General features: G+C 45.8%; 1 protein-coding gene across 8 annotated transcripts in view; it reads right to left on the bottom strand.

Moving 5' to 3' along the window:
- LOC121485202 (carcinoembryonic antigen-related cell adhesion molecule 3-like) overlaps positions 1-17,602 on the bottom strand; it is a 32,592-nt gene that overhangs the window by 13,671 nt on the left and 1,319 nt on the right. For 3 of the 8 annotated variants that reach the window (XR_005986229.1, XR_005986231.1, XR_005986230.1), the window contains exons 1-5: positions 7,486-7,610; positions 7,152-7,344; positions 5,062-6,198; positions 3,891-4,250; positions 947-1,201 (exon numbers count right to left, since the gene is read on the bottom strand). Coding sequence is in view for 5 of the 8 variants with exons in the window: in XM_041745295.1 (XP_041601229.1) it covers positions 947-1,201; positions 3,891-4,250; positions 5,062-5,125 (679 nt within the window). In the remaining 3 variants the exon portion in view is untranslated. Of the gene's footprint in view, positions 1-946; positions 1,202-3,890; positions 4,251-5,061; positions 6,199-7,151; positions 7,345-7,485; positions 7,614-8,033; positions 8,758-14,537; positions 16,384-17,602 lie in introns of those variants that run through there. The other 5 variants (XM_041745295.1, XM_041745297.1, XM_041745292.1 and 2 more) reach the window with 5 other exon arrangements.

The following is a 17,602-nucleotide window of genomic DNA, read 5'->3' as shown; positions in this document are numbered from 1 at the left end:
AGTGATTTTCAATAAGGTTGTCACGACTATTCAATGGAGAAAAAAAATCTGTTCAACAAATGGTGTTGGGAACACTGGATATTCATGCCAATTAATGAAGTTGGACATGACCTTATACCATGTGCAGACATTCACTTAAAATGATCAAACATCTAAACATAAGAGTCAAAACTATAAAAGTCTTAGGAGATAACATAAAGTAAAAAGTTATTGGGACTGGATTTTCTAATAATTTCTTAGATATGATACCCAAAGCAAAGACAACAAAAGAAAAAAACAAATGAATTGGATTGGATCAACATGGAAAACTTCTGTGCATCCAAATACAATTAACAGAGTGGTAGCCTAGTTATGGAATACACAGGATATAGGGAGGAAATGTACAACATAGGAAATACAGTCAAAATATTTTAATGGGGCTGCATAGTGATGGATGGGAGTTACACTGTGTGGAGTATAGCAGAACCTATAGAGTTGTTCAATCAGTATGTTGTACACCTGAAACTAATGTCACATTGTGTGTCAACTAAAGTTAACTTTAAAAAAAGAGGGGCAATGCAAGGATTGGAAGGAAATACTTGCAAATCATATCTGGTATGAGACTAATATCCAGAATATATAAAGCACTTCTGCAATTCAACAACAAAAAGCACCTTGACCCTGAGGATCCTTCTTTCTTCCCCATTTGCAAAGCCCTCATTTATGCACGGGGCTTTCTGGAGCTGAGACACCGTTCTCCCCATATTCCAGGCTAGATCCAAGGTGCTATGAGAAATCTGAAAATAAGGGGAGAAAGCAGCTGCAGACAAGTAATGGGAGAGTTCCAGGACAGAATTGGGATTTGCTCATGATAAGAAGATGGGAAAGAACTTCTAGGCTCTTTTCTGAAGGGCAGGCAGATCTTGACCACAGTAACTCAATGCAGATGTTCCAAGGAAGCACTTACCAGAGACTGTGTTAGTCTTGACTGTGGTCTTATTGAGGCAGGTGCCAGAGATATAGACGAGGCAGGTATAGGATCCACCATCATTCACAGTGATGTTGGGTATAAAGAGCTCCTGTGTGGATGGCTGGGGTCTCTCATTGATAAGCCAAGAATACTGTGCAGGTGGGTTAGAGGCTGCATGGCAGGAGACACTGAGGTTTCCCCCTAGATGGTAATAGGAGTCTGAGGGGGAAATGGTGGGTGTGTCCGGGCCATCTGGAGCAAACAGAATAAAGCCACATGTGTTGTAGTAAGAGGGAAGGGCAAGTTCCCAGTCTGCATAAGGGCCACAGCTCTGAGCTGGATGCAACCTTGTTTTCAAACGTCCCAACCAGAAGCCCCCTGTGTTTACTAAGCCTCAGTCTCAGACATGAAGCTGTTTCCCCTCCCAGGCTGTTGACCCTCCCAGGGAGGAGCAGCCAACCCCCTCCTAGTCTTGGTTAGGCTGGGCCTGCCGAAGTTTGCTGGGGACAGGAAGCCATGGCCAGGCTGGGTGTCCAGCTGAAGGTCATGGATGTGGACCCCAGAAGGGTGAATGTGGCCTGGCCTCTGGCTGTGTGGACTTGGGCTGGCAGCCAGGCCAGGTAGGAACAGAAGTTACTCACAGAGAACATTCAGGGTGAATGGGTCACTACGATCGGCACTCACTGGGTTCCGAGTTTCACACTCATAGGGTCCTGTGTCATTCCTCGTGACACCATGTACAGTGAGAGTCCTGTTGTCCAGGGACAGCTCCAGCCTGGGACTATCCAGGTGGCTCTTACTGCTACTGACCACAGGCAGCTTGTGCTCTGAGTCTGAGGTTCAAATGTTAATACTACAGAATCCACATTCTCCACAGGGTTTGAATTGTTGCTTGTGATATGGGGTTTTTGTAACTCTGCTGTGCAGACAGGAGAGAGAACATTGCCCTGTGTGGTACCTGTAGAGATTCCTCTACAGGCATCTTTTTTAAAAAAATATTTTTACTTATTTATTTGAGAAAGAGAGAGCAGGGGGAGGACTAGAGAGGTAGAGGGAGAAAAAGACTTCCCATTGAGCAAGGAGACCCACTTAGGCTCTACCCCAGCATCCTGGCATCATTGGCTGATCCAAAGACAGGCATTAACCAACTGAGCCACCAGGTGCCCCTTTCCACAGGTATTGTGAATCAGAGTTGGCATCTCTCACCTCTCAGCCAACCTGAGTCCTTAAAAGAATATGCAAGCTGTGTATGTCAAGACCAACCCATGAGGATGTGAGCACTCAGAAATAGTAAAGCTCCTGCTCTATGTTCTGAAAGCACAGGCTCTCTTGTGTGGATTAGACAGCAGCATTTGGTCAGGAAAGATCTGGGACAGAGTCACAGACAGCACTGGACTTCCCTTGGTTCATCATAGACCTGAAGGCCCACCCTGGAGATAGGGTTCTGGGGAGAACTGACTCCCGGAGAAACCAGGAATAAGCCCAGAGGTCAGTTAGGCACTCAAGCCCCAGGGCATGGGGGTACAGCTCTGCCCAGCTGTTTGATAACGAGTGACATGAGGCAGTGTGACCCCTTACATGGGAGAGCTGAGTCCAAACACCAAGCAAAGAGTCAGAGGATGAGTAGGAAGCAGGGGTGGTGATCTATGAATGATCCATCATCTCTTTAGAGAGGCATCCTGGGTGCAGGATCCTAGGAGGTCTGTCCATACAGGTTCCCCGCCCTCCAGCAGCAGAGATACCTGCACCATCCACTTCATCCTCCTAAACCAAAGCAACTGAGTTTGTTACCCGTGAACCCTGTGCTGGTTTCAGGTGCAAAGTTGGGAGGGGAAGGCAAGTCCCATCCCTTACACCCCAGTGGGAGACACAGCAACACATCAGGAAACAATCTGATTTCAAGTCCAGCCCAGGGAGGTGAGGATGAGCCCCCTGAGGGGAGGCAGGAGCATTCTCCCCCTGATTGCTGAGGCAGGTCATTCTGGTGTAGAGTAAACCCAGAGTAAGCCTCCTTTTGCTCTCACTGTCCAGGCCAGCATTCCTCCCACTGAGGGAGGAGAGGATGGGGCTGGATCTGCAGGCAGAACTTGGATAACAAATGTGCTGCTCATCAGTCTGTGACCCCGATTCAGTGACTGTATGTCCCTGTGCCTTGGTTTCCCGGAATACAGTAGGAATAATGGTAGATGATGTCTACTTGCCAGGCCTGTGAATTAACCATTAAACATCCTTAAATACCTGACCCAAATATTGTCCATAGCAGCTGGTCAATCAAATGGCCTCTGTTCCTGCTCGCCTCCATAAAAATGGGCTCCCTGGGCCTGATTCTGGGTGGAGGAGGAGCAGCCAGGAGCGTCTCTGCTCTGTTCCTCCCTGGTGGTGCTGCCCTTCCTCTGGAGTCCCCTAAGCCCCCCACAGCAGCTGGCTAATGGACTGGGAATCTGTTATGTCTATGCTGTCCATGCTGAGCCTCAGGTGAAGGACCAGGCTCTGCCCCTCACCCAATGTGGCTCTTGAGCCTGAGCACTGACTGGTGACCAGCTCAGGCTGCCGGGAAATCCTTGCTTCCAGTCAGCTTGGCCCAGGGGCACTAATCCCAACCTGGCACAGACTCCCCAGGGTCACCAGAATCAGGGGCCCCTATACAGTGGTTTGGGCAGGGGCTTTCTGGGCTGAGGTCTGGGGAGGATTCCAGGGACTCCTCAGGCCTGGCAGGAATGAGTCTAGGAAGTTCTTTGTGATGATCAGAGTCTGGATTCCAGGAAAGGAATTCCCATCTCAGGAAGTTTATCTCCACTGTGTGGGTCCCCCACTAAATGTTCAAACCACTAAAGGGACATAATGCAGAGAGGGATGGAGGCCCAGTGCAGGCCTGTGAATCCTGTGTGTGTGAAGTAGAATTCCCTCACCCAACACCAGAGGTGAGAGAGCAATTACTCACAGAATACTTGGAGCTGTCCAAGTACTTGTTCAACTTGAACATCGTTCGTAATGATTTGTAGGGTGTAGTACCCTGCGTCCTTCAGGGTGATGTTCTGAAACAGCAAGGATCCATTGGGGTATGCTGTCTCTTTGCCGCTGTGTGCATGCCCAGGGGCAATCACTTGTGTGTTTACCATATATGACACAATACGATTATTGGTCTCCACACTTTTCCCTCTGAACCAGTGATAGGCTAAAAGATCCCCAGGCAGATTGAGGACCCGCAGAAGAACGTCCTTCCCTTCAGCAGCATCGGGAGGCACGGACTCCACAGTGACTTGGGCAGTGGTGGGCGGGTTCCAGAAGGTTAAGAGTGAGACTAGGAGGGAAGAGAGGAGATGGATCAGTGTTTTTACCTATGTGTTGGGAAGGAAAGCTGGAGCCCTGTTGACAGAGTGGGTCCTAACCCCCAGCCTCGGAGTGTGTGTGTAAGAGTGCATGCGAATCTGGGTGTCTGTGTGTGTGTGTGTGTGTGTGTGTTCTGCTGGTCATGGTCAGTGGAATGACCACTTTACTTATACACCCAAGAGTTTATTTCCTCTGTTTCAAATGCTCTTCCTCACGTGACACCCTCACTGTCCTAGGATACCTGCTCATACTCAAGGGGTCCTTGGGAGAGGCCTGCCCTAACCTGCTCCTCTGAGGACTCTCTGTCTTCATGTCCTGACCTTTCCCTGCTCTGTTCCCTTCAGGGGGCTTGTCCTTACCGGACAGGACATTCTAGATGTCCCTGCAGGTCTGTCTTCCTCCCAGAGAAGTGAGCTCAGGGTGCAGGGACTGGTCTGCTCTGTGCTGTACCCCGGGGTGGCCCGGCTGCAAATACCCAGGGCTGAGCGTCCCCGGGGCCCTCCGAGCCTGGCGCTTATGGGTCAGGATCCCAGGGTGGTGGCAAGGGCAGGGTTTGGGGTCCCTGGGTGTGGTTTCCGTCAGGTTGCAAAACTGAGTCCCGGTGAGGAGGCCCTTGGGACACAGCCCCTCAGTCCCACCTGCAGATCCCGAGGCCGTCCCGCCGCTGAGCCGGCTCCCCCGCCCCGCCCGCCGCCCCGTCCCCTGCGGAGCCCCGTCCCCCCCCCAGCCCAGGCCGCCGCTCCCCCGACCTCCCGCCCCTCCCAGGGGATCGGCCCCCTCACCTGCCAGCAGGAGCTCCCGCCAGGGGCCGCGCCCTGCTCGGGGAGAGGCCGAGGGGGGCTCCATGGTGCCCGCTGCCCGCTCCGTCCGGCCCGGGGGAGAGCAGCTGCCGCCGCGCAGACGCTCGGGCCCCGCGGTCCCGCCCGGCAGCTCCGCGTACTTCCCCCTCCGCGCGGGGCCGCCTCTGGGGGCGGGGCCGGGTCACGTGGGCCGGGCGGGGGCTCGCCGCCCCCCCCCCCCCGACGGCAGGTCCCGGGTTCCCATCCTCTGTCCCCGAGGGTCCCCGCAGCTGCTGAGGCCTCTCGGTCTTCCGCTGGGATTTCCCGGCAGACGCGAGCGCGCACCCGGCCTGCTCGGCACGAGCACGAGCCCGGGGCGTCGGGTCCGGGGCGCGCCCCGCAGCTCGGGGGCGAGGTGCAGGGTCCGCGCCCCCACAGCCCTCCCTCCTGGCCCTGGGGCTTCCCCCTGCAGAGCGGGAGCCCGGGGCCGCCTCCAGAGCGCCTGTCCCGGGACGTCACCCCCACCGGGCCTGGGGATCACCTGGGAACGTCATCAAGCCTGCGGAGGCCCAGGTGACCCCTGCACAGGTGGCTTTAGCAGATGCGCAGCCAGGCTGAGACCCCGGGACGTGGCGCCGGGGCCGCCTCTGCTCTGCGCCCACGGAGGGAGGGTCCGCAGATCCTGTGGAAAAGCAGATCTGACTCCGCAGGTGTGGTGTGGACCCCGGAGCCTGCATCTAACCAGCTCCCAGGGGACGCGGATGCTCCTGGTCCGGGGGAGCAGGCTTTGAAGAGCCGGGCTGAGGGGGACCTGGTTCTCTGTGTTGGTGACCCTTGTCCCTTCCGTCAGTGGCCTGTGCTGTGTCCTGGCCTTGAGTCTGTGGACACCACACACACAGCCCAGGGTCCCCAGATCCAGGGGATCGTTTCCCTTGGTAACAGAGAAGCCCAGCCGGCACGGGTCTCCCCAGTGATCTCACCTGCTCTGGGGAGGATGGACTTCCTCCTGGTGATGACTGGTGAGGGATAGTGTCCAGCTCTGGGTGTCAGCAGCCTGGCCTCTCCTTCCAGGTACAGAAGACCCTAGACCAGGCATTTCAGGAGCTCAATTGCCAGGTGTCAAGGGGGTTCCTGGATGTCCTGGGAAGAGAAGCAGTGGTGGGAGGTCGGTGACTGGGGCTTCCTGGTCCTCAGGGAAGGATTTGAGGAGCCCCTCCCTCTCAGCGTCTGTTGGCTGAACTGTGGCCCAGGGACTGTCCATCTGCGCCTGGGAGGCCTGGGCAGCCTGTGTCCTCTGCCTGGGGAACCCTCCTGTGGGTGGTTCCCGTCAGGCAATGGGGAGTTACATAGGGACCCCTAAAAGACTGGGTGCTCCTCAGGCCCCAAATGGAGCAGGCAGGACAGAAAGTCCAGGTGCGTCGGACTAGAAGTTCTGTTTGAGCAAGGGATGGAAATCAGCTTCTCCACTTTCTTAGCCAAGGCCAGCTTCAGAGTTTGGTTTCCTGGGTGTTGTCTGCGTGTCCCTAGGTCGCCTCCTGGAGGCAGTGCCGGGAGCTGCACCCAGGGTGCTGACCAAGCTCCAAAGGATGAGTGGCCCTGAGCTCTGGGCAGAGGTGAGGACTGGTTAGAGGGCTGGTCAGCCTGGGGCCTGGTCCCTGTGGGTCCTAGACTACCTGAGTCCATCCCAGGGCAGGGTGAGCCTGGGGCGAGGACAGGCACTGTCCAGAAGATTCCCGAGCCTGTGTCAGGAGAATTGCACACCCAGGGATGTGTTCCCTCAGAGGAGCTCTCTGTCCTCCAGATTTCAAGGAATGATCTAGTAGTGGACTTTTCAGACTTTGGAAGAAACACACGTGCCTGGGGGTCCGGACACCACAATGCCCTCTCTCCCCATCACAGCCCAGTGGTGGAGGCACTGCCTCCAAGTCATCTGTGTCCCTGTCTGTCCTCTGCTATAGGTGTCCCCACAGGAACCAGGAGCTGGAGCGGCTCCACCCAGACTCAGCTGAGGGATCCCAGGGCTGCCTCTGGAAAGGGGAGGAGACCCTCAGCCCCTTGGAAACAAAGGCAAATCCTGGGTTCTCCTGTCCCACCTGCACAGGAATGTCCCCTGGTTCCCCGGGCCTCCATGGGCTGCTGAGAAATCTTCAGGGGTCTCCACAGAGCAGGGTCCTCAGGCCTGGGAGCCGGGAGGATTGTGCCTCGGTGAGACTCAGGTGGGTCAGAGCCTGCTGGGCTCTGGCGCCCTGAGCAGGGCTCTTGGCTACAGAGCAGCTCTGCCGCCCTCTGCTGGACAAGAAGGGAAGACAGAGACCTGCCCTGCAGTTGGCAATTGTTAGAAATTTGTACTCTATAAATAATATTTCATGTATATATACATAATTTTAACAACGTTATTGAGAGATGGTGGAAATATAGGAAACTTACCCCAACCCCCCGCCTGGGAACTCAGTGTCTGTCCTTGGCTCAGGTGATGATCCTGATGCCCCCAAGTGGGTCTCCTGCTCAGTTGGGATACTGCTTCTCCCTTTACCCCTCCTCCTTACTCCTGCTATCTCTCCCCAATAAAGAAATAAAAAAGAAACTCAACATATGTAATGTATACAATATATTAAGTTTTTCCATGTGCATGCACCAGAGAATTCTTTCCTATATGAAGATAATGAATATGTCCCTCCCCACAAAAAAATCTCCTGATGTCCTCTGTATTCCCTTCATTTGCCTCCTCTAACTCTCCTTCCCCATGATCACATGAAACCTTACATTTGCTTGTTGTTCTACACTGGTTTACATTTTTTAGAACTTTGAAAAATTGAATAATACAATTTGGGGTCAGGGTGAGTTCTTTACTCAGCATAGTTTTTAAAAATTAACCCATTGGAACATTTATTGCATGGATTCACAGTTTGTTCTTTTTCATCTCTTAGTTGTATTATACCGGAAGGATTCAGAAAGATTTTTTTAAATTCACTCACTTATTTATGGACATTTCTGTTGTTTCCACCCCTGGGCTATTACAAGTAGACCTGTCAGGAACTTTAGTGCAGGAGTCTTTGAAATGGGCGTGTGCTCTCATATCTCTTGGGGAGAGTTGAACCCAGGAAGGCAGCGAGGGGATCGCTGAGGAGGCACAGGTTTAATTTGTTGAAGAATGTGCTACATTGTTTCCCAAAATATTGTAATTTTATTTTCTCACTAGCAATATATGAGAGTGCTGGTGGCCCCCATTCTCAACAACACTAATTATGGACAGTCTTTTAAATTATTTTCCAGTCTGATGTCTGAGAAATTGCATCTCAGTGTGCTGTTTGCTTTAGTTTCAACTGTGAAAACATTTATCATTTTCTTTTATCTTACTTTTATTTTATTAGCAGTTCATATGACATCTAGCCTCTTAATAGTGTTCCATTATACATATATACTATGTCTCCCTCAACCATTTGTCTGCAATGGACATTTGGGTTTCCATATGTGGGCTATTGGGAATAGTGCTGTAATGAGCACAGGTGTGCTAATATCTCCTCCAGATCTTGCTTTCACTTCTTTTAGAATTATCTAGAAGTGGTATTGCTGGATCATATTGTAGTTCTATGTTTAATATCTTGAGGAACCTCCATACTGTTTTCCAGAGTGGCTATATCAGCCTGCATTTCCACCGACAGTGGAAGAGGCTTCCCCTTTCTCTGCATCTTCACCAACATTTATTGTTTCCTGTCTTGTTAATTTTAGCCATTCTGATGGTGTAAGGTGATAACTTTTTTTTGGTATTACTCTTTTATATTTATTACAAAAGTATTTTTAATAATTTTTTAAATTATGATTTGAAAGATCCATTTAAAAATATTTTATTCTATTTTTATTTTTTACTGGAGTTCAATTTGCCAACATATAACACCCAGTGCTCATCCTGCCAAGTGCCCCCCTCAGTGCCCATCATCCAGTCACCCCAACCCCCCGCCCACCTCCCCTTCCACTACCCCTTGTTCATTTCCCAGAGTTAGGAGTCTCTCATGTTCTGTCATCCTCACTGATATTTCCCACTTATTTTCTCTCCTTTCCCCTTCATTCCCTTTCACTACTTTTTATATTCCCCAAATGAGTGAAATAATTTGTCCTTCTCTGATTGACTTATTTCACTCAACATAATACCCTCCAGTTCCAACCACGTCGAAGCAAATGGTGGGTATTTGTCGTTTCTAATGGCTGAGTAATATTCCATTGTATACATAAACCACATCTTTATCCATTCATCTTTCGATGGACACCGAGGCTCCTTCCACATTTAGCTCTTGTGGACATTGCTGCTAGAAACATTGGGGTGCAGGTGTTCAGTGTTTCACTGCATCTGTGTCTTTGGGATCAATCCCCAGCAGCGCATTTGCTGGGTCCTAGGGCCATTCTATTTTTAACTCTGAGGAACCTCCACACAGTTTTCCAGAGTGGCTGTACCAGTTCACATTCCCACCAACAGTGCAAGAGAGTTCCTCTTTCTCCACATCCTCGCCAACATTTGTTGTTTCCTGCCTTGTTAATTTTCCCCATTCTCACTGGTGTAAGGTGGTATCTCATTGTGGTTTTGATTTGTATTTCCCTGATGGCCAGTGATGCGGAGCATTTTCTCATGTGTTTGTTGGCCATGTCTATGTCTTCCTCTGTGAGATTTCTGTTCATGTCTTTCGCCCATTTCGTGATTGGATTGTTTGTTTCTTTGCTGTTGAGTTTAATAAATTCTTTATAGATCTTGGATACTAGCACTTTCTCTGATATGTCACTTGCAAATATCTTCTCTCATTCTGTAGCCTTTCCCCTAAGATCAGGAACACGAGAAGGATGTCCACTCTCACCACTGCTATTCAACATAGTACTAGAAGTCCTAGCCTCAGCAATCAGGCAACAAAAAGAAATTAAAGGCATTAAAATTGACAAAGAAGAAGTCAAACTCTCCCTCTTTGCAGATGACATGATATTGTACATAGAAAACCCAAAAGACTCCACGCCAAGATTGCTAGAACTCATACAGCAATACAGCAGTGTGGCAGGATTTTGCATCCTGTTGTACAAAATCCTGTTTGTATCCATTGTACAAAATCAATGCCCAGAAATCAGTGGCATTCCTATACACTAACAATGAGACTGAAGAAAGAGAAATTAAAGAGTCAATTCCATTTACAATTGCACCCAAAAGCATAAGATACCTAGGAATAAACCCAACCAAAGAGGTAAAGGATCTATACCTTAAAAAATACAGAACACTTCTAAAAGAAATTGAGGAAGACACAAAAAGATGGAAAAATATTCCATGCTCATGTATTTGGAGAATTAATATTGTGAAAATGTCAATGCTACCCAGGGAAATTTACACATTTAATGCAATACGTATCAAAATACCATGGACTTTCTTCAGAGAGTTGGAACAAATCATCTTAAGATTTGTGTGGAATCAGATAAGACCCTGAATAGCCAGGGGAATATTAAAAAAGAAAACCAGAGTTGGGGGCATCACAATGCCAGATTTCAGGTTGTATTACAAAGCTGTGATCATCAAGACAGTGTGGTACTGGCACAAAAACAGACGCATAGATCAATGGAAAAGAATAGAGAACCTAGAAATGGGCCCTCAACTCTATGGTCAACTAATATTCGACAAAGCAGGAAGGACTATCCACTGGAAAAAGGACAGTCTCTTCAATAAATGGTGCTGGGAAAACTGGACAGCCACGTGCAGAAAAATGAAACTAGAACATTGTCTAACACCAGACACAAAGATAAACTCAAAATGGGTGAAAGATCTAAATGTGAGACAAGAATCCATGTTCTTTCCATTTCTTGACAGGATTCTTTGTTTTTTGGGGGGGTGTTGAGTTTAATAACTTCTGTATGGATTTGGATACTAGCCCTTTATCCATAAGAAATTTGCAAATATCTTTTTCATTCCTGAGGTTTCCTTTGAGTTTTATTGACTGTTTCTTTTGCTGTGTAGAAGTTTTCTATCTTGATGAAGTCCCAATAATTAATTTTTGCTTTTGTTTCCCTTACCTTTGGAGACATACTGGTTTATTTAAAATTAGATACTTTCTTTCCTTTTTAGTATGCTGTTGTAGGAGTTCATTATATATGTTAAATATTAACCACTTACCTGGTACATGATCTGAAAATATTATCCCCCATTTGGTAGTTTGTCTTTTCATTTTGTTCATGATTTCTATTGCTATGCAGAAGCTTTTATAGCGGGATATAGTCCTCCTTGTTGATTTTCATTTCTGTTGCCCATGCTTTTTGTGTCATTTTCAATAAACCATTGTCAATACCCATGTCATCAGGGATCCCTGGGTGGCGCAGCGGTTTGGCGCCTGCCTTTGGCCCAGGGCGTGATCCTGGAGACCCGGGATCGAATCCCACATCAGGCTCCCGGTGCATGGAGCCTGCTTCTCCCTCCGCCTGTGTCTCTGCCTCTCTCTCTCTCTCTCTCTCTCTCTCTCTCTCTCTGTGACTATCATAAATAAATAAAAAAATTAAAAAAAATACCCATGTCATCAAGTTTACCCCTGTTTTCTTTTAGGGGTTTTATTGTTTGGGGTCTTATATTTAAGTGGTTGATCCATTTTGAGTTGATTTGTGTATGTGTAAAGTGAGTGTGCTGTTTCATTCTTTTGCCTGTGGCTATTCAGTTTCCCCAACATCATTTGTTGAAGAGACTATCCTTTCTCACTGTGTGTTCTTGACAACCTTGTCACAGATCCATTGACCTTATATGCATGAATTTAGTTCAGGGCTCTCTGTTCTGTTCCATTGTTCTTTCCCTTTGTCAATTCTGTTACCTAACAGAGAACTGGTACTGAACTCAGGTGTGTTCATCACACCTTGCCAATCCACACTTGAGAAACAAGCAATGGTAGGTGAGGAAAGGTTGCTATATTCAAGAAGTTGGCATGCTGGGAAGATGGTGAACTAATGTTTCAAAACCTAGTTCCCTGCCCAGGGGGATTGGGGATGGAAGCTGGTTTCAAGTGAAAGGCATGAGAAAGAAAAGGGACCTACGCGCAGGAGAAGCAGGTGGGCAGGCAGCTAGTCTATGTGGACATGGCCCTGAACAAACTTGTTGACATCCAGAGAGGCTATTTTCCAATATGAGCAGGACTTATCTCCTGGGAAAAGGTGGTCCTTTGCTCCTCAAGGCCAGTGGTCTGCAAATCCCAAAGAAATTAGGTTAGTTATACTACAGATCATGGGACATGGGTTTGCAAGCAAGGGGGCACATGCTTGGAGCAAGTGAACCCTTTTATCCTGCTGGTGCCATCCTGCTTTGATAAGTGCAGTTTTGTAATGTAGTTTGAAATCAGGAAGAGTGATGCCTCCAGCTTTGTTCTTTTTCAAGTTGGCTTTGGCTATTTGGCGTATTTGATGGTTGCATAAAATTTGAGGATTGCTTTTTTCTCTTTCTCTGAAATATGCTGTTGGCATATTGATAGGAATTGCATTGCATCTGTAGATCATGTTGATTAGTATGGATATTTTAGCACTATTAAGTCATCCAACCTATGAATACAAGATATCATTTTATATATTTGCCTGTGCTTCCATTTCTTCTTTATTAATGTTTCATAGTTTCCAGTCCACTGGTCTTTCCCCTACTTGGTTACATTTAGTCCAAAATTTTTTATTGCTTTATATATATATATATATATATATATATATATATATATATATAATGGTTTTATTTATTTTTTCATGAGAGAGGCAGAGACATAGGCAGAGGGAGAAGCAGGCGTCATGCAAGGAGCCTGATGTGGGACTTGATCTCAGGATTCTGGGATTACACCCTGAGCTGAAGGCAGACACTCAACCACTGAGCCACCCAGGTGTCCCTACTCCAAATTATTTGTTTCTTTCATTTCACCTTTTTCTCCAAAGAAGACTTTGAATTCTTTTCCTGAGCTGTAGACAACTAGTTGCAACAAAATTTCTTTTCAGTGTCAATAGCTCCCAATATGTTCTTCCACAGCAGGAAAACCTCAATGTCATTGAGAATCTTCCACATGCCAGTAGAGTCAGACTATCACAACGTGTCCATTCCACTCTATGTATATTATTTTCAAGTATATTTGCAATTTCAAATGTGTACCAATTCAAAGGTGTAAGAAACTTCAAAAGCCAGAGCTTAGGAAGGTGAAGGCTGTGAATATCTTTTTTCATTTAATGCAGACTTGATTTTCCATTATTCACACATAAACAGGAAGGTCATGTTATTCCATGGGCCAAAAAAGAGCAAATCTTCCCAGGAATGGAATTTACTCTACCATTCTCTTAGGTTTGAAGTCTTTCCAAAGCCAAATGACAAGATACCAGCAAGTATATCTTTGGGCAATGATCCGAAGAATAGGCACTCTTTCTAGTTGTTAGCAAATGGGGATCTTTGTCTTGCTTATCATGAGTAGACACTGAAGCCACAGTATCTTTGTCTATGATTCTATTCTAGTTAAGCGTGCTCTGCTTATTCCTTGACCCAATGTTGGTATGGGTTGGGGGTTGCATCATAGACAGTCTCTTGTGCTCACAGAGCAGAGCTCATCCTCCTCTGCCACTATAGATGGACTAGTCCCTGCGGGACACAAGGACACACCAGTCCTTGTGTCCACCCCTAATGTCACCTCCAGAACGAAGTATTTCATTGTTTCTGATGCCATTGTAAATGGGATGATTTTATTCATTTTCCAGATAGTTTGCCATGTGTTCTTTGTTAGTGTATAGAAATGCACTGATTTCCATATATTGATTTTGAATCCTGCAGCTTCTTGATTTGTTTATTAGTTCTGGAAGTTTTTCATGGAGCCCCTGCACTTTTCTCTATAGAAGATCATGTCCTCTACAAAGATAATTTTACTTTTTTTTTTCTGGCATGATGTCTTTTATTTCTTTATCTTGCCTAATTGCTCTCTGGCTAAAACTTTCAATAGTATGTTAAATAGAAGTGATAAGAATGAGCACCCTTATTTTGTTTCTGATTCGAGTTAGGATGCTTTCAACTTTCCACCATTAAGAATAATGTTAACTCTCAGATTGCCAAATAGAGCTTTTATTATGTTGAGGAGCAACACGCCATACATTTTTCATACTTGTCATTTCTGGATATCTGTGTCTTTGAACAAAAAATGCCCACTGACCAGAAAGGGCAATACTCTTGCACTGTTGGTGGGAATATAAAGCAGGCAGCCACTCTGGAAAGCAGTATAACATTTCTTCAAAAAGGTAAATATAGAACCACCCTGTGTCCAGCAATTGCACTACTAGGTATTCACCCCAAGGATACAAAAATACTAATTCAAGGGAATACACACACTCTGATGTTTGTAACAGCATTATTTACAGTAGCCAAACTATAGAAACAGCCCAAGTGTCCATCAGTTGATAAAATGCAAAGACGATGTGGTTTATATATATAATAGAATACAGCTCAGCCACAAAAAGGAATGAAATCTTACCATTTGCAATGATGTATATGGCGCTAGATGTATTATATACATTAAATAAATCAGTCAGGGAAAGAGAAATACCATATGATTTCACTCCTGTGGAATTTAAGAAACAAAACATATTAGAATAGAGGAAAAAAGAGAGATGGAGGTAAACCAGGAAACAAACTCTTCACTGTAAAGAAAAAACGATGGTTCCCAGAAGGGAGGTATGTGTGGCGGGATGAGTGAAATAGGAGATGGGGTTAAGGAGGGCACTTGTTGTGGTTAGCACCAAGTATTGTAAGGAAGTGTTGAATCATTGTACTGTACAAATGCAACTAATATTATACTGTATGTTAACTAACTGAAATGTATTTTATTTTATTCTTTAAATTTCAGAGATTTATTATTGGGGGGTTCAGGGTCAGAGGAAGTAGGAAAGGATCTCCAGCTGACTCCAGTAAACTGGATCTTGATGCAGAACTCGATTCCACAACTCTAGGTCATGACCCAACCTAAAACCAAAGGTCAGATGCCCAACTGACCGAGCCACCCTGGTGCCCCAACTAACTGGAATTTAAATAGAAACTTTAGAAAATGCCCACTGATCAATTTTTATGTCACTAAAATAGTTACACTGGAATAAGTCTAGACAACTAGTTAGAATGTGCTTCTTGATATGATGCAATAAAAAACCCAGGAAGCATTCTGGCATATTTAAGCTTTGAGATTCATTTTCTAAGTTACAGGAAGTACAGGGTTTAGAGAAGCAAGTAAAATGACACCATAAGCAAACAAGTCAGAATGTGGACATTCTACAAGACATCATGTCTGGTCTGGTCTTTTCAAAGAGTGTAGATCATTGAAAAAAGTTGAGGGGGTAGGAGTATGTTACAGTGTGAAGTGCTTTGCTTACTGAATTTTCCAAAACTGAGCATGCCCATGAATCTAACAGCTAGATCTGGAAACAAAACATAGCTAGCACCCTAGAAGTTCCTGCCCTCTTTGATGTATAAATTCCTTTTTAAAAATATATATTTATTTATTTGAGAGAAAGGGGAGGGGCAGGAGGAAAGGGAGAGAAATCCTCAAGCAGGCACAGAACCTCACACAGGGATTAACCCAGGGCCCTGACTTCATGACCTGAGCCAAAATCAAGAGCCGACTGCTTATCTGACTGAACCATCCATGTTCTCCCATTGACACACTTCTAATGTTCAATCACCTTTGCTTTCCTGGGACAAACTGAACTTAGTCCTGGTCTACTGCCTTATTCTATGTACTGTTAGATTTAGTTTGAGAATACCTGCTTTAGCATTTTGCCTCTGTTCATGAGGATAACTGGCCTGATAATTTCCTCTTTTTGTACCTTTGTGTTTGGTCTATTTCAACTTAAGAGTTATACTAATCTCTGAATGAGTTGGGGGATATTCCTACTCTATCCTATAGTTGAATTTGTATAATTTTGAGGCCATTTCTCTCGAAAGTTCTGTGAAACTCACTGATAAAACTTCTGAACTAGAAATTTGTTCCTCTTTCCTGAGAATCTTTTCACATAGAAATTCCCAAAGATAGAAAACAGAGTTTGTATACAAACATATACAAATGGAGTATACTTCATTACACCAGAAAAAATGGTATCCTAAACCCCCATGTACCCATCTCCAGCTCCAAAGCATCAACTCCTGATAAACCTTGTTGTATCTATCTCCCTTCTACACCTCCACCCACTGGATTCAATATTAGAAATCATAGAATATGGTTTATAAATACATTTGTGTGTACTTCTATAACATAAAGCTCTATGCCCCAGTTGAAAAAAAATAACCCTGGGGCACCTGGGTGGCTCAGCGTTTGAGTGTCTGCCTTTGGTTCAAGTCATGATCCCAGGGTCCTGGGATGGAGTCCTGCATCGGGCTCCTTGCTCAGCAGGGAGTCTGCTTGAGGATTTTTTTCCCTCTCTCTCCCTCTGCCACTCCTCCTTATTGGGAGGGATCTCTCCCCCTCTCTCTTTCAAATAAATAAATAATTCTTAAATAAAAAAAAAGGAAAAGATCTCACATTGGCACTACTGAATACCAAAATTAGGAAAAAAGTATCTGAAGAAATAATGGTCCAACAAGCTGAGTGAACCTCAAGCATGATAAGCAGTCACTAAGACACGTGGTAAGCTTCTTAAAGACGAGAGAAAAGAAAATCTTGAAAATCAGCCCAAGAAACCACCCATTGCGTATTAAGGAACAGTGATGGTAGGTTTTGTACCTGGCAGTTTGGAGGCCAGAAGGAAGTGGCCCATTTTTCAAGTGTAGGACAGATCCTGTTTCTGGCAGAATGATCCTCAGGAGTAAAGGGGAAACAAGAAATTTTCTGATGCAGGAAGAGTATGAAAATTTGTTGCCACTGACCTGCTATTAAAGAACGGCCAAAGTAAAAGATGTGCAATTCATCGTTCTCTGTTGCTTATATTTGGTATGCTATCTAAAACTAACCAAATTTACTTCATTTTGAAGTAAACTCTATCCCTAAAGAGGGGCTGGAACACATACATATTCCTGAGATCAAGAGTCACATTCAATACACATGGAGGGAGAGAGCTGCCCGTAACCAAATTTACTTTTTAAAAGATTTTATTTATTTGAGAGAGAGGGTGAGAGAGCAGAAGCAGGAGGAGCAGCAGAGGAAGAGAGAGAAACAGGCTCCCTGCTGAGCAGGGGGTTAGATGGGGGTTTGATCCCAGAGGATCTCGACCTCAGTGATGGCTGATGGCTCCATCCCAACCCTGGGATCATGACCCTGCCAAGGCAGATGTTTAATGGACTTAACCACCTAGTGCCCTGCCCCTAACCAAATTTAAAATAAATGAAATCAGAGTATGTTCTCTGAAAACAGTAATCAAACTAGAAATCAATAAAAGAAAGACAACAGAAAAATCTCCAAAACATTTTGAAAGTAAGCTACATACATGTAAATAAACTATAGATCAAAAGAGAACGCTCAAAGAAAGTTTTTAAAATACACATAATTAAATTAGATACACTGAAAAAAATCTCCACCATTATGGGATGCAACTTATGCTGTGTGTTGAGGAGAAT

The sequence above is a fragment of the Vulpes lagopus genome, chromosome 2 (assembly GCF_018345385.1).
Source record: "Vulpes lagopus strain Blue_001 chromosome 2, ASM1834538v1, whole genome shotgun sequence".
Lineage (NCBI taxonomy): Eukaryota > Metazoa > Chordata > Mammalia > Carnivora > Canidae > Vulpes > Vulpes lagopus.
This window is presented reverse-complemented; position numbering and strand designations above follow the sequence as displayed.